General features: G+C 37.3%; 1 protein-coding gene across 1 annotated transcript in view; it reads left to right on the top strand.

The window, feature by feature from the left end:
- The window catches only part of PRDM6 (PR/SET domain 6), a 78,767-nt gene that overhangs the window by 34,067 nt on the left and 28,009 nt on the right, over positions 1 to 16,691 (top strand). Inside the window, exon 4 of the mRNA XM_065861088.2 lies at positions 16,279 to 16,406. Within this exon, the coding sequence (XP_065717160.1) occupies positions 16,279 to 16,406 (128 nt within the window). The remainder of the gene's footprint in view (positions 1 to 16,278; positions 16,407 to 16,691) is intronic.

A 16,691-nucleotide genomic window follows, 5' to 3' on the forward strand; every position in this document is an offset into this window, starting at 1 on the left:
TTCTGTTGGATGATCCTCAGTACTTTTTGACAGAATGAGTCAACAGAGGCTAGAATCATAGTGCATTAACCTCTCCTGTCTCACTCTTCCCATACTCCCAGTTTCTTGGAGAGTTTTTAGACAAATTTGATCGGGTAACATGACAGTCTTGGGATTGCAGCAGCTGTTTGGGCTGTCTCAGTACAGTGTCTTATCTAAAGTTGGCCGTGACTCTGTAATAGCAGTTACTCCCTAATGCTTAAGTACTTTTTCATCTTCTCCTCTCACCTTTTACTTTGATTTTTGGCTGAAGACATTAGCCTGTTTAGTTTACTGTTGTTAGGTGGAGTGAGTTCAAGACACCAAGCAACCTAGGGGTTTGAGTTTAGGAATGTTTTCAAAATAACTGTAAAACATGAAATTTATGTTATTCACAATACATTGAAGGTCAGTTCGCCCTCAAAACATAATGTCTGACAATTGTGCTTTCTTAGTGTGGGTTAGAAAAAGAATATAGAAGACTTAGGAAAACATAATAATTTAACAAGTGACACATTTCAGCAGAGACATAAAACTGTAGGCAGTACAGAAAAGAAGCAAAAGCTTAGGAAACCATTACTTCATTAGGACAAATATTTTATGTCTTTTAAAAGACTCCTTATTAAAAAGGGTGAGCTCTAGGACATTCATGTTTGCATGAAACCATAAATCTGCCATTTGAGAACAAGAAGTGCTTCTTTCTATGGGTAAATTGATTTTTATTACAGCTTCATCAAATTCTTTGAAAATAGTTAATCTGAGTGTATGGTTGAAAGCCGGCACTCAGTTATTTTTAATATTCTCTCCTCTTACAAGGGCAGTGGTCAAACAAGTTAGGAAAGTCAGCACCATACACTAAGCGTGCAGTCTGTGAGGCATAAAAAAGAAGCTGAACAAGGGCTCATTTGCTTGCTAACAGCAGGAACATGTTCTCTTCAGGAACCCCTTACATAAAATATGCAAACGTACTCTTTTATTTTCCACATTTCTTAGCTTCTCCCACCCTTTCTTTAACGTGCTTTTCCTTTCCCTTTGCCCTCAAATGTACGGGCTAATATATATGACCTAAAGTTACCTATCTTCCAATGGACTGGCAGCCAGGGGATAGTAGGAGGCCAAGAAAGAGCTTAGATTTTAACTTGTTTGTATGTAGATTCAGGGTTTATTTTCTCCATGAATGAGGAGGAGCTGGTAGAGCTCTGTACCCCACTGGGAAACCCAAGACTTTTCTCCTCTGGCAGATGGGAAGTGCAACAATTCTTACTTAGCTTGGGAAAACTATGAAGTCGCACTCCCTATTAATCTCTTTGTATTTAAGCAGAGAATTTTTGTGACTATACATGAGGGAGAAAGAGACAGCAAAGAAGTGGAGAAAGGTTATGCTTTCATTATGTTTTCTGGGTCTCCCAATTAATATAGCCTTACCTGTGTCTTTTAGGTTGCAAGCTCTTAGGTGCCATGGCTGGTTTTATGTATGCCTTTAATAGCCTGTCACTGATGTACAACAAATAACTAGTTACAAGTTGTTGGGGTTTTCTGAGGAAACTTTATTCTTTTTTTTTTTCCCCCCAGGGAATGCATACAAATGTCAATCTCAGCGAAAATTCCCATGAATAAAACATTCAGCAAAATGGTTCAACATAATCTAAACATGTTGTTACATTTTCTAAACAGAAAGTTCATTTTTCAGTTCAGAACTTTCAATTTTAAAGCTTAGTAAGCCTATAATGAAATATTTTTTTATGGTTTATCAGATCTTGAGATAATCCAAATGAGTTTTAAAAGACCAAAATGAAATAAAACAAATGAAAATACACACAAAAAAAACCTGCTTAAAACCATTTTGTTATTATTGCTTTACAAACATTATGAGGTTTTGGCTAGATCTAGTAAAATAATCTTGCATGCAGCACCATAATTTATTTCCCTTTTCTGTTAAACTTCAAGGATGATGAGAAAATAATCAAAAGAAGAACTGGTTTACTTTGCCTTTTTTTTAGAATTCAGACTTGGGGAAAAAATAATACTTGTTTTGGATGAATTATGTTACTGTTAGATTTTTTTATATGGATTGTAGTCACTGGTTCTATTGATTTTTAATTAATTCATCCACTTTGAGTTCCTTTGTAAAAAAGTCAACGTTTAAGGCCAGTAGACTTGCTGCTGAAAGTACTCTCCTATGTGTGAAATACACCTGCTGCATCTGTGTTAGTCTGCATAAGCCATTTAAATATCTAAACTTGAAAGTTTTTAGGACAAAAAAAAGCGGCCTTTTACCCAAAATTATTTTGGCACAGACAGTAGAATTGAGAAAGGCTGGAAGGATGCAGGTAAGCTTCATAGTGTTAAAGATGAAACAGAAGAATGCAGAACAGAATAGAGGAAACGATGGACACAAGCCTTTGCAGTCAATCCTTGGTTTTCAATCTAATGAAGCATTCTTGGGTGTTTTCCTGCTGCCTTGATAAAATGAGGGACAGTAAAAAGCAGCATGATGAGACAGTGGCAGATGGGAGAGTAGAAGCAAGTAAAGAGAATTTTGAATAACGTTGATTAGATATAGAAGAGAAAGCTGGAATTAATAATAAGAAAAATGTCTCTTAATCTATTTAGAAATAAGGACAGAGAAGAACCATAACAGCATAAATTACAATCTTGTAACAAGGTGCTAAACCGTCATGAAACAGCGCAAGACATAGATTGAAATAGAAAGATTTTTGATTTATATGTGTTAAATGTAATTTTAGGAGTGGCAGTGTTTGATTCATACCAGGAACATGGAAACATGTCTCCTGTTGAATTGCCAAAATGGTTACTGTCAGCATCTCTGTGTTGCTTGGACATCTCCAGTCCCACTGTTGTCTCTGTTAGATACCAGATAGTTTCTGAGAACTGACTGAAGCCCTACAGAATGTAGCTTGGCTCCATCCTAGCCTCTTGGAGAGAGTCTAATTTATATTTATTTGTAAATCTGTATCATTTTACGGTTTTAAAAACTGAGTTCATGAGTTATATGTAGTGCAGATGGAGAGCAAGCTATTGCTTTACTGCTTTTTTTCTACACCAAATCTTCATGGACTATACTTTTTCTTGGCATGAGTCTATTACAGAATGTGTGTACCTAAGAGGGAAATGCTTAATTTTTGTTATTATTGATGTGATTTTCCAAAATAGGTCCTTCCATTCTCATTCATTGGGGGCTCTCAGTCAGGTTTCAGTTTTCACAGTGTGAAGTTGTGAGGGAGTACACCATCAGTTACTCAGATTTGCTGGTCATAGTCTGAGATTAACTACAAAACATAGGTTTACAACAATGAGCTTGCCAGAATCTATCAACTTTGATCCTTTTCCATGTCAGCAAATATGATAATGAAAAGGACAAAGAAAGCTTGAGCTTAAGAGGAGTTGGAGCTGGTTGTGTTTCATCCACCTCAATAGACAGGCAAAACACTGTAATGATGAGTCCGCCCTTTATTTACAGTATACATAATTTGTGACAGTGGTTTTTACAACTGTAAAAATTGCACTTAATAAATATGAGAAGATACAGGTTTTCTTGATTACTTAAACCTAAATGTTTATTCAAGCTTTCATGAGAAGTTTGTTTTAATTTAAACAGAGTTACGGCTGCTGAATGGATGCCATTTTTTTGATGTGGACTCAGTACACATGAAACAAGTTTTAATAACATCCACACTTGTTTAACCGGTAAATGTATTCTGCAGAGGCTTTGCTTCAGCATGATTTGCCTACTGCAATCAGAATGAAACTGAAGTCAACTTTCCATAGGTAGATTGTCTTTAATTTGTATTTAGATTGTATCCTTTATTTCATGTAATAAAATGACTGCTGGCTTTAATTAAAAAAAAATTAGAAGAAACGTGTCTAAATATTGCTGCTGTAGCTCAGAGCCATGCAGTATTACTTGTATTTTCCCTTTTGGTGTTGATGTTATATAGAAGTTGGAGACACTAACACATTGTGGATATTTCTGCTGAGAAGGAGAAGGGAAAAAGATAGGTTTGAAACAGCCTGCAAGATGGCACAGAGCCAATGCACTGAAAAATGGCAAACGTCACATTTAACAGCTGGACGCAGAAATATTTCTCTTTAATTTGGAAGGAGAAAATTTTTTTCACAGCAGGGCACTCTCAAAAGAGCAGAACATCAAAGAGGGTGGGTCTCCCCAGTCAAACATCATCTGGCTCTAGTGATGGAGCAAAATGAATGAACTGTCAGGACTTTTTTCCAGTGTGTATGTTTTTGCCAAGTGAAAAGTAAAAGGTTCAGTGGCTTGTTCTGATCACAGACCAAATCCTGATAATGGAAAGCCGATTCCCTAAAGCCTTCCTCTGATCAGCTGACAGGCAATGTCTGAAGAAGACCCCCGATTGATTGATGGTCTACTTCGTATTGATGGCCCCTGCCACCCTTAGAGATAAGTGAGATATGCCAAATGGTTAACAGCTCCAGAGGGCTCCTGTGATTGTGATTCAGGCAATGTTCTAATCTAATGTTATAATCCTCACAGAAACAAACTTTCTTCCAAAGAAACTTAATGTGATACTTACCAACACCAGATCTGTACTTCGGCAAGAAAAAAATGCATTTCACATTCTCCACCATGTGTCCACTAGCAACACTAGCACTACTCCCTAATGCACCCTTTTCTTCTGCTTCTTAACTCTGATTTCAGCTCTGAAGCAGCTGCAAACTAACCATCACCATAGTGGTTTTCTGACAATCCTATAATCTAACAAATTTGAAGGAATAACACAGCACAGGCATTTTTTCAATATAAAAACATGGTGACACAGTTTGTACAACCATTACTCATTTGTTTTATGAGGAATCTTAAGCATAGTTTATCATATACTTTATTACTTGACCTTATAATCATCAACTGGGGAATTTAACATTCCAGACATTCAAAAATATTCCAAACTAAAAATATCAGTCTGCCTCGTTATTTAAAACTCACAAAGGAATTAAGTATATTTTCTAAAATATGTCATTTTTACTGAAATTCTTAATTTATGGTGGGCCTTAATGAGATGTTTAAAAAAGAATTGAAAGAATTATTTGTGGAGTCTGTACTGTAGTAATAAATGGGTGTTCTGCTTAGATAGATGTTCTACACATACGCTGTAAATACAGTCTGTACCCTTATTTACTTACAAACTCAGAGTGAATATAAACAAACGGTGAAAAAAAAAAAAAAAAATCCCTGTTTTCTGCAGCCAGGGGATCAAGACACAGAGTTTGAGTACTTGCTGTAAGTCATGTGACAAACCTTTTTCAGAGAAGGACCTGAGTGGAGCATCTGGAGAGCAATTCCAGTATCTGAGCAGAAATGCTTAATGACATTAAAATTCTGGAAAGTATCTAAGACATACAAACAGGGCTTACCAGTAAGGCACAGGACTGAGGGAGGTCTTTCTGCCTTCTTGAGCAGTCACTGGAGGCTCAGTGGGATACTCAGGGCTATCAGAAACACTAGCGGAAACAAGTTCAGACACCTCAATATACCACTTTGCTCCCTAGTCCAGTGCCAAACCCTCACAATAGACATCAATGCTTTTGTCAAAACAAAGTAATGTTCTTGACAATGTTTGAAAGTGAGGTTACTTGTGGACCTGCTTTCATTTCAGAGAGGGTTTTTTTTCACATATAACTCATTTCTGAATTCAGGTGTTGTGTGGTGCTTTTTTGTTGTTGTGTTTGTTTGTTTGTTTTTCTTTTATACAGAACACTAATGAACTATGAGTCAGGAAATTCAAAGAGAAGGTAGTGGAGGTCGTAACTATCTTGTGAGCTGATGAGATGATCTCCAGAGACCCCTTCCAGCCTCAGTCATTCCATGAGTACCTGAAGAGCCTCTGACTTCAAATGGGGCCGTAGCCTCTCATGGTATATGCAAAGGAAACAGAAGAATTCCCTGTCTTAAAGCAAAAAGTCTTGCTTAGAAAGTTAAAGCAAATCATGCCTGCTTTTATTTGCCTAAAAAGGCATGTGGGGTTCCAAAGTGTCCAAGTAAGTAGGAAACCGAATTGCATTGATTTCAGTGACAGTTTTAAGTCTAACTTGATAAAGGATTTTTAACTGCTTTGCTACAGAATTGAGAGTGTCTCTAGGAGCACTGTGCTTCAGAAATACCTTTCTAAACTGATTCTTAAAATGCTTAGGGGGATATGGTACTGGATCTTTAAAAAAATCCTAAAGATAAAGAAAGAGAAATCTCAAACACTTCAAAGTGAAAACAAACAAAATGCCTAATCTATCAAACTTCATTTACAGAATAGTAGTTGTGCCATATATTCTATGTGCCCTACATTAATATGTCTGAAAGTATCACTAAGCGTTCAGGCTAGGATTTATAAGTCTAAAATCTGTTACCTTCCTGAAAATTCTAATCCACACATAGACGCAGTTTCATGCACAAAGCTCCATAAACACAGTTTGGAACCATACTTTGAAAAAGTACTCAACAGAAAGCACAGGAGTGAGAGATCAGAGCCATGAAGATGATGAAGGGAGTGGAGCATCTCCCTTATGAGGAAAGGCTGAGGGAGCTGGGTCTCTTTAGCTTGTTTATAAATATGGAAAGGATGAGTGTCATGGGGCTGGAGCCAGGCTCTTCTCAGTGACAGCCAATGATAAGACAAGGGGTAATGGGTACAAACTGGAACACAAGAGATTCCACTTAAATATGAGAAGAAACTTTTTTACAGTGAGGGTGCCAGAACACTGGAACAGGCTGCCCAGGGAGGTTGTGGAGTCTCCTTCTCTGGAGACATTCAAAACCCACCTGGACACATTCCTGTGTAACCTCATCTAGGTGTTCCTGCTCCAGTAGGGGGATTGGACTAGATGATCTTTTGAGGTCCCTTCCAATCCCTAACATTCTGTGATTCTGTGATTCTGTGATCAGAATTGTTTTCTCCTTGTGCCATCAGCTTCCTCTTGATCAGTAGCAAGGTATGCCCCAAGTTACATGTGAACAACAGACCTTCCTTGCTCTCCCTGCAATTTCTTTCCTTCTCACATTTTAGAATCATGGCAATTTGGAATTATTTCCATTTATAAGTGCCTTTTGATCCTGAGTGATTTCTCTAAGGTCACCGACTTATCAGTAAGTCACCTTAGAAGGTATGTATCCCCACACTTGTTTCAGCTGCATTGCCTGAGTGATGAAATTTGCCAAAACTTGTTTTTGTACATGCTGCTTTGGAGTGCTGTCCTCTGTCACATTGTTTGTGGTTAGTTATTTTGCTCTTTTAATTCTTTGTCCAACCAGATCGGTGTATTGACTAAACGGAAACAGGCTGAAAGACCGTTTCAACTGAATGACAGAGGACTCTTCAGGAATATTTGGTTGCTTGTAGAAGAATGAAAAAATATGAAACAAACACTTCTAATTTCACTTTGCAAAGTCTAAAGGTTCTGAGAAGCTGAAAGAAAACGACCTAATCTCTCTCATTTCCTTGCAAAGGAGCAAGTCATGTTTACAGATGCACTGAGGGCAACAAAGAACATCATTAACTGTCTTGATTCTCTAGCTTGCAATATTGTCTTAGAAGCTTTACTACTGAGTAAGTTCAGCGAGTTATTCTAGATAAGTGAGGGTTTTCAGTATCAGGCCCTTCTTGTAGGTCCCCGTCCAATATGTGTATGGGGATATGCATCTACCAGTCAGCTGTCATGAGAGTCTGCTGTTTGGGTTATTTCAGCTTTGATAATTTGCCTCCCCATTTCTAAACCATCTTTTCCTTTTTAATCTGTTTTTTTCATGGTCTCTTTGGATACTGACCCTAGGTTGGCAACATTTTTTCTCTTTGTGCTCCATGTCCTGCATAAATGAAACTGCAGAGAACAACTTCAGTCTCTTGCCTCCCCACAGGCTTCTGCTGCCAACACTGCACGGGAGCACCGTGCAGTGAACTGGGTAGAAAAGTGAATGCCAAGTGAAAATGTCTCTATCACAGAATGACCCGTGGCTGGAGTGCCACTGCTCTTTCTGTCCTGTCATTGGACCTGTCAGGGGAGTGCAAAAGCACACACTGAGGAGGCCGTATTATGTCAGTGGATACTGCAAGAGCACTGGTCCATTATGGACCTGTTTGCATCTGTGCAAGTTTCCAACCTCATGTGTGTATTTTTTCTTCTCTGTGTCTTCCCCTCTTTGCCCTGTTGTTGAGTAACACTGGTTTGTGTTACATGTAATCCTTCTCTACTCGAGGACCTCCATGGACTAGTGTTTAAACAAACCGTTGGGACTTGACTGAAAAAAAATAATGTAATGAAGTCCACATAATCAGCAGGGCACTGCTCTCGTGACACTTTCTGGAATAAGGCCCCAATCCTCCAACTGCTTACACAGATGCTTGATTTCACACACGAGTAGTCCCATTGAGATCAATGGGACTACAACATATGCGTAAGTGTTTGCTGGACTGGGGTCTAAGTGAGAGATGAAGCCTTTCACCTAGCACAGACAGTTCAAAACAATGTTTATAGTTTTGTCTGCTATAATCCTTTGAGAAACACTAAAACTAAATAGCTTTTAATATTAGTTGGCAAGTAGCCTCTTTTATAAAATTTGCTAGATGATGCCTGCTAGATTAAAGAAAAGAAACATTAAGCAGATATTATAAGATGTATACCCTTTATCAGATATGGATAATTGCAGAAAATTGCTTTGAATAGTGTAAACAGTTAAAGACCATTGATTGTCAGGATATATTCCTGCGCATTTTCACAGAGGTGTTGCATCCTAGGGTAACTGTTGCCAACAAATGCTAGAAAATGTTTTAGTCTTATTTTAACCAATGAGGCCTCCTGATGTTTCCTTCTTGTTCATTTATTTCAGATTTCTAATCTTACTAGGTTATAGTAATTCAGAATGCTTCAGTGCAGTTAAAAACCTTTGGAAATCTTATGCTAACCAAAGTATAAAGAAGTTTATACCATTTTACATGTAATACAAACAAAGCCAAAGCAAAAATCATCCTCTAAACGAACTCTTGCATTTTTGGCATGGCAACAAAATGTCATCCAGTTATTTAAAAAACAGAAGCACTTTGAAGTAACTAGCTATTGACATAAACTTATTTCACATACCTGTAAAGACTGTAGTTACTAGCTTTCACTATCTACATAATAACAAAACCAAATCAGTCTTATCAAGCAAAAGTGGAATATATGAGAAGCATTTATAACTAATGTCTTTCTAAAATAGTGTCCATACAGAAAATAGAGAACATATTGAAATGTTTCTGCTTATGAGGTTGCTGACATGTATACTACTATTTTTTCATACCAGTTTTATGTGTGTAGTTGATTATTACAGATTCAATAATATTTATTCGGCATCAAAGTTAGAGTTATCACAATGTGATGAATATACATTTATACTGGCTAAGCATAATTTGCCTGTTTACTGTATAGGTAATCTAAAAGATCGTAAGTAATTTCCAAAGTATTTCAGTGTTTGAGATACGGTCTTTGTAAAGGATGTGAATATAAAATATTATTATTATCTATCGACATGAGTGTTCCTTTTTAGTTCAGCTCTATTTGGACACTTCTCCATGCATTGCAGTTTGCTTCTGAGTTTTGTTATATTCAGATTCTCTTTCCTATCGAGAAACTAAGAGGTGTTCTTAAAATGCACGCCAAATGGCCTGACTTGGTCACCAAGCTAGTGAATGAAGGAGAAAGTTGTGATGGCTAAGAACATGATTGTTTCTGCACAGCTTTCATATTCAGTGTGTAAAAGGGAGAAGATGCATTTTCAGAAGTGCCCTCTTTCTCAAATCAGATGCTCAACTGCTAATATTAAAGATGTTTAAAGTCTAAAAGCATTAATTCTTCAAACAGTTGTTATGATCAAATATGAACCATCTGTAGTTTGATTTTCAGCCTAAACTATGATCCTTAAATGTAATATATTCAGGCAATTTTGTAAGTTTTCTCCTCTCCTTCAGTTCCTGCAGCATCTTCTGAACATTTTAGACTTTCTAGATAATGAGGTCCTTTGGCAGTCTGTTGTTTTCAAGGGAAGCTAGACACCAATGTACAACACAGAATGCAGTCTAAATGAGTAAGTTATCAAGTCATATATACAATCCAGTTTGCTTTCAGTTTAACATGATTAGAAAAGCTAACAAATAGATAATGTATACATGCCATAATAAACACTAGAGCCCATTGGCATTTTGCTTAACAGTCACTGCCTTAGGCAAATCAAATCACTGAATTTTACTGTGAACTTACCTGTATGATTCTCAGAGCTTTTCCAAAAAGTGACTGTTCACTATTTCTTCTGCTTTATGGCAAAGCTAACCTTCCTCGTCATTTGTTAAGATGGCCCCAGAGCTCTATTCTATTAGTAATGCCACTGGACACTCTACCTCAATCCATCAAGGCACACTTGTGTTCAACTTAACTTACACTACTGGTTTGTTCCAGGGGATTAATACAATGCTACAAAATTAATTAGAAAAGGAAAGAAAAGGAGAGGAAAGAGGAAAGAGAAGACAAAAAAAGAAAAGGAAAAGGAAGACAAAAAAAGAAAAGGAAAGGGAAGAAAAAGAAAAAGAAAAAGAAAAAGAAAAAGAAAAAGAAAAAGAAAAAGAAAAAGAAAAAGAAAAAGAAAAAGAAAAAGAAAAAGAAAAAGAGAAAGAGAAAGAGAAAGAGAAAGAGAAAGAGAAAGAGAAAGAAAAAGAGAAAGAGAAAGAGAAAGAAAAAGAAAAAGAGAAAGAAAAAGAAAAATAGAAAAAGGAAAGGAAAAGGGAAAGGAAAAGGGAAAGGAAAGGAAAGGAAAGGAAAGGAAAGGAAAGGAAAGGAAAGGAAAGGAAAGGAAAGGAAAGGAAAGGAAAGGAAAGGAAAGGAAAGGAAAGGAAAGGAAAGGAAAGGAAAGGAAAGGAAAGGAAAGGAAAGGAAAGGAAAGGAAAGGAAAGGAAAGGAAAGGAAAGGAAAGGAAAGGAAAGGAAAGGAAAGGAAAGGAAAGGAAAGGAAAGGAAAGGAAAGGAAAAGAAGAAAAGGCAATTTCCTTTAAAGGAAATAAATAGCATAATCAACCCAAAGAGGACCATAGCAGACACACAAACCCTGGTCCTTTCTGCCTGTAGTTTTCTTCTCCGAACAACCAAATGTGCAGAGAAGCATTGCCTGAGTGGCTGAAGAGTTCTGGGCCCTGGGGAGGAAACTGATCCTCAAGATTTAAGATGCATCAAAGATTGTGTATCAGGCAATGGATTTTGCTGACTCTGAAAAGAGACACTAGTAGGGAAACAGGGCTGCTCTCTCTGGTGTCAGTTATAGGCTTTATACATCCAGTCTCAGAATGTAATCTTCCATAATTGCACACCTTTTACAACCTGTCAGTTAAGTAACCAGGTTTATAAACATTGCTTGTTTTGGCACTGTTTTCAACTTCTGTTTAGGATACAGCCACCTGTAGAGGATACTGTAGTGCCATTATGTCAAAAGGAAGGTCTTACAGTAGTGAGATTTGCCCAAGGTAGAGATCATTCAGTTCTGATGTCCAAGCCAGCAAGGGAAGAAATTTTTAGTGTTGCTGTGGCTTACAGGTTTGTCCATTATTATAGAAATAATATAACTTGTATGGATGCTACCATATCTGACGTGTCAGTCAGTTTCATCAGACATTTACAACCTTTATCTCTGTATTTCTAGTAGTTTAGATTACATGCATGGTTTTTAAATGCATGACTGATTTATGAAATATATGTACTCATCAAAAGTACTCCTTGCTATCTTGACTCTTCCCACTGAAGAAGTCCACTTGTGGAAGGAGAAGACTAATGCTGTGTGATTTGAAAACCCTATGACCTTATGCAGGTGAAGTCAGTGAGAACAGCAGTGAACAGCAAAAGGCAAGATTCTCTAGTCATGCTAAGAATTAATTCTTGCATATTTTGTGGTTTTCTTCACATCTCCTTATTGTATTGCAGCACAAAAAATTATTCTGATTGTTACTTTTCCCATACCTATGTACATGCAAAGGAAAATTCCACTTTCAGGACCAGTCATTTCTCCCTCTGCCTGTGAGGAAAAGGAGACATCACTTCAATTGTATGCTAATACCTTTTTTGATTTGACTAAACTGATAAATGAAGTGCTGGCAGAATTTCTAAAGACAGAGTTCTTTAGCAGGTCATTGAAGGAGAACAAGGGAAAACAGTTAGAAAGGAAAGAACTTCAACAAACTAACCACTTCTTCTTTCCTTGTCTCTTCTGTGAAATTGTTTTTCACTGCTTCACAGCTTGGCTTTCTCTACAACCATGCTGTTGCATTCAGGCTCCTTTATTTTGAAATTCTCTAACACCTATACCAGAAACTGGAACAACAGTCTTTAGCTTTGGAATTACATTTGTCCTCATCTATTGAAGTGAGCAATACTGACCATGTCAGTACTGAAGTAACCGAGAGTTGAAAAGGCTCCTTAGAGCTCTGTTAATACTACTTAAGTCTTACACACTCCTACCTATACTTGGTATATTGCCAGAGTGACAGATGTTCCAGCAACTGTTGTTTATTTTACTTAATAATGGTTGTTTGTAGGTTTTAAAGTATCACTTACATGAGATACTGTGTGCTTGAAAGTTATATTATTATTGCCACTATGTGTTTTTAGTATCGTGGTCACTATAAATTTCGGTATCTACAGCCTCCAAATAATTATCAATAACCAATTCAACAAATCATAAATCCAGTCCTTCATATTTAATTTATATTCTGATGCCATTACAAGATGAACTTGATCAGTATCAGTACACTGGCATCCTATGTGCTTTTTCCCCTGTTTCCCAGTTGGAATGCATGTGTAGGTTATGAGGAATATCAGTGTCACCCTGTAAGAAATTTCATTATATACCTCATGCATTTCTGTATTTATGTCTTGATTACTGAGTAAACTGGTGTTTGTAGTAAGTAAAGTAATATAAAAAATGGAAGAAAGAAGACCTGAATTGTGCTGATTACACTTTAGACTTATTTTACTGGAAAATGAAGATGTTTCTGTGGTATTCTGAAGTCAAAGGACAAAATTCATAGAATAGTAATATGCTCCACATTCTGATTCTCCTGATATGTAACACAGCAGTAAGCTACCCATAAATAGTCAAGCACCTATTAAGAAGTTAATTGATTATATGGGAATGGCTAAGGAGGAACACAAGGCATGTCAAATGAGAAGGCAACTGCAGTCCTCTTTTATCAGACTCTGGTCTCTGCCAGTAGTCTGGTGCGTTCCTCGAAACTGGAACAGACCATAAAAAAGAAACTTTAAAGCTTTGAAACATTTAAAGCGAAAGCATAAAACCCTTAAAACTCAGAAAAAACAACAGTTAACAAGTACTTTGGGTCAGAAGGGGGAAAAGATTCAGTAAGCAGTTTAGGTAATGCTTCCAAGTGTAATCAAAGTAGAAAAATGAAATGGCTAATTTTGTTCCCACCACTTAGATCAATGACTGTTGTGAGATACAGAAAAAAAAAAAAAAAGATATGTATTCTCCTTAGGGAGCTGGAGAAATGGTATTTTACTTCTCCGTGAGGTTCTTGCAATGAATTACATCATACCAGTGTAGATGGATGTAGTTACCTAGTGAGGTAGTCAAAGATTTTCAGTAACATCAGTTTACCACAGGATTCTGCAGTAGTTTTTTAATAGAATTTTAAAATACTTTTGCATGTGTAATACAGATGTAGGTGAATATGAATACATATAGTTTGCTGTAATGCCTGGATTCACAACTTGTGCTACAGGTTTGCTTTCCTCCTGTTATGGCAAGTCATGATTTGCTCCCTCATTGTGGTGTCTTCACATAATTACATACTGGTTGCCAGATTTAGGCAGTTGTAAAATGAATAAGAACCGGTTCACAATGGTAATATGAATAATAACCATATCAGTTATGTTTTTTCAGGTTTTAACCTGTATTATGCAATTCGACAAATTAACAGGTACAACACACTGTTGCTATTTCTCTTTTAACGTTACAGTTTCTGCTGCTTCACAGTTGGTTTTCATTCCTGTAAGAACAGGGCTAAGAATGCTGTGGGATGGATTCTGACTGTGCAGTTTTATTTACAATATCAATAATATCTCCCTAAGAATGGAGAGCGGAGTGTCACCGGTGCATCAGCACTTGCAAGAATAAAGCATTTGGAGATACTTAGTCTTCCTTGTAGAGCAGTCCTTCCTACTCCAGGCCACAGCCTGAGAAAGCTCCAGCCTTGCATTTTCATGACAGATTTTAATTTCTCATGTCAACTCATGACTGTCCATATACACAAAGCTCTAAGTAGATCCCTATGTGTCCAGATATGGCTGTCAGTACTGATTATGGCAGTCTACTTGGTCTTTCATGTCTCATATAATCTGGAGATTAGGAAGCTATCAGCTCTTTATTTATAGGAGTTGTTTTGCCTCACATTAAGCCATATATTGTGATTTTGGTAAGCACCACGCAAATGAATAGATAATAAATACTGTGCTGAGACTGTCTGAATAGATATTGCCAAAATGGCCCCAGCCAAGGACTGTTAGTCATTAATTTTCCCTTCTCTTCCTTTTTGTAGGTTGATTCCCTGTAAAACTTTTCCATTTCCATTGCTTATTTTTTATTGTTTTTAACATATTTGTTCATATATTCAAGATACATTAGCATGTTTACATAAGAATGGATCCTTGCTAACAATCAACAAGCTACCATATATAAAGATAAATTAAATCCTCAGTACTGTAGTATTTGTTTGTCTCTGAGGACTCCTTGTGATTTTTCTGCCTTTATTCCACCAATCAGCACATATTTGGGTAACATCTTGCTTCTCCAACCCAAGAGCATCTGGCCAGGTCAGATCTGGTCCTTGTCATGGGCACTCAGGAACAAATGATAAGGATCTCTGTAGACATTTGATTTCCCTGTATCTCATGTTCTACCATTGGATGTATTTCTCTTGATTACTCCTGGTCCCTCCTTGTGAAAAGCAAAAGCAGGGTTGCCTCCTGAATTTGAGACTCTTGGTGGTGGAGTAGAGAACTAGATTCTGGTGCCTGTGTATGTTTTTGAGTGCATGATGAGAAACACCCTTTTAATAAAACAGAAATATTGAATATAGTTACATAATTTTGGATATTATTATCTTGGCAAGAATGCTGATTTGCTTTCTCTAGAAATGTTGAATTCAACATAATAAATCTACTTCCTCTTTGATTAGCAGAATTAGTACTTTCAAGAAGACATCAATTTAGGTTCATACAATTTTTGGGGTGGCATTATTAAATCAGGTGGCATCTGTGAAGGGACAAAAGATCTGAAGATCGAGTTTGCTTCAGATAAACATAACTCTTCAGATCCATTTCCGATGTTTAACAAAGTAGTTTCGTAACAGGTAAATATCTCGTGAGACCATGTCCTTTTAGTAGGATTAGTACTTCCAAGATAACGTTTTTTAAGCAGTCCGAAGGACAGGTGTGCATGAAACGTATATTTTTGTTTCAGAGCCTCCAGAGCAATTTTATTCTTCAACTTCAGAGGAATCGTCCAGTGCTGAAAAGACTGGGGTAGTTTGTTTTTTTTTTAATCATCATAACTAACTCTCATGTCCTTAGCAGGGATGTCATGTTCAGGAAAACCATGATTCCCTCAGGACTGATTACTCGTTTACTACTTCAAAAAACTGTATGTCTCAAGGGAGATTCTAAAGGCATCTTCAAGCGTCTTTTTCCTTCTAGTCTCATTTGTTTTGGTATTATGAATCCTACAAACCCCTGATGTATTGTGAGGTTGCTGAAGCACATGCTTTTGCTGCAACTAAGATATGAAGTAAGAGATACTTGTTTAGGGATTGCTACTGCCCCTTGCTCAGATGTTCCCGCCATTTCAATGCAGGCTTTACGTCCAGATTTTCTTGTTTATCTGGCAGTTCATTATTTAAGGCCACCCTGTCAAAATAGGTTAAATATTCTTTGGGAAACATGGTCACAGCTTGGAGACACCACAAATATGTTTAATACAGAAAGATTGGCCTGATAAAAGAAACATGACAAACTTGCATCCCCCAAAATACTTTCCTGCTGTTCCATGTAGATTGCTAAGAGCATCAGTACATAACAACAAAACTCATGTAAATAAATTCCTGGAAAAGGCATAGAGAGACACCAGCAGAGCAGTGAAAATGATTGCTGATGACTTGTTCCAACTACTTGACCTTGTGACATCTCCTCCCAGATATATGATCAAGATGGGACACTGCAGCACTTTATTGATGGTGGAGAACCCAGTAAGTCAAGCTGGATGAGATATATCCGATGCGCAAGGCACTGCGGGGAACAAAATTTAACGGTGGTTCAGTACAGGTAAAGTATGTTTTGATTTACTCAATGCAACCTATTAAAAATTTTTGGTGAAAAAGTCAGATGGGAACTGTCACTAGTGCTATTGCCTTTGACTACAAAGGCAGTAGCAGGGCTTTTGTGAGTGTGCTCCTTCAGGGACTGCGGCAGAGTGTAGTGGGATGGGTATAATTTTGGTTGCCTTGAGCTGAGGCCATGCAAGTGAGCATGCTAGACCTGGAGCTCCTGGGAACAAGCGTAACCTGTGTCACTCGTGTGACCACCACACTGCACAGACCCTTCTGCATG

This window comes from Patagioenas fasciata, chromosome Z, assembly GCF_037038585.1.
Source record: "Patagioenas fasciata isolate bPatFas1 chromosome Z, bPatFas1.hap1, whole genome shotgun sequence".
NCBI lineage: Eukaryota > Metazoa > Chordata > Aves > Columbiformes > Columbidae > Patagioenas > Patagioenas fasciata.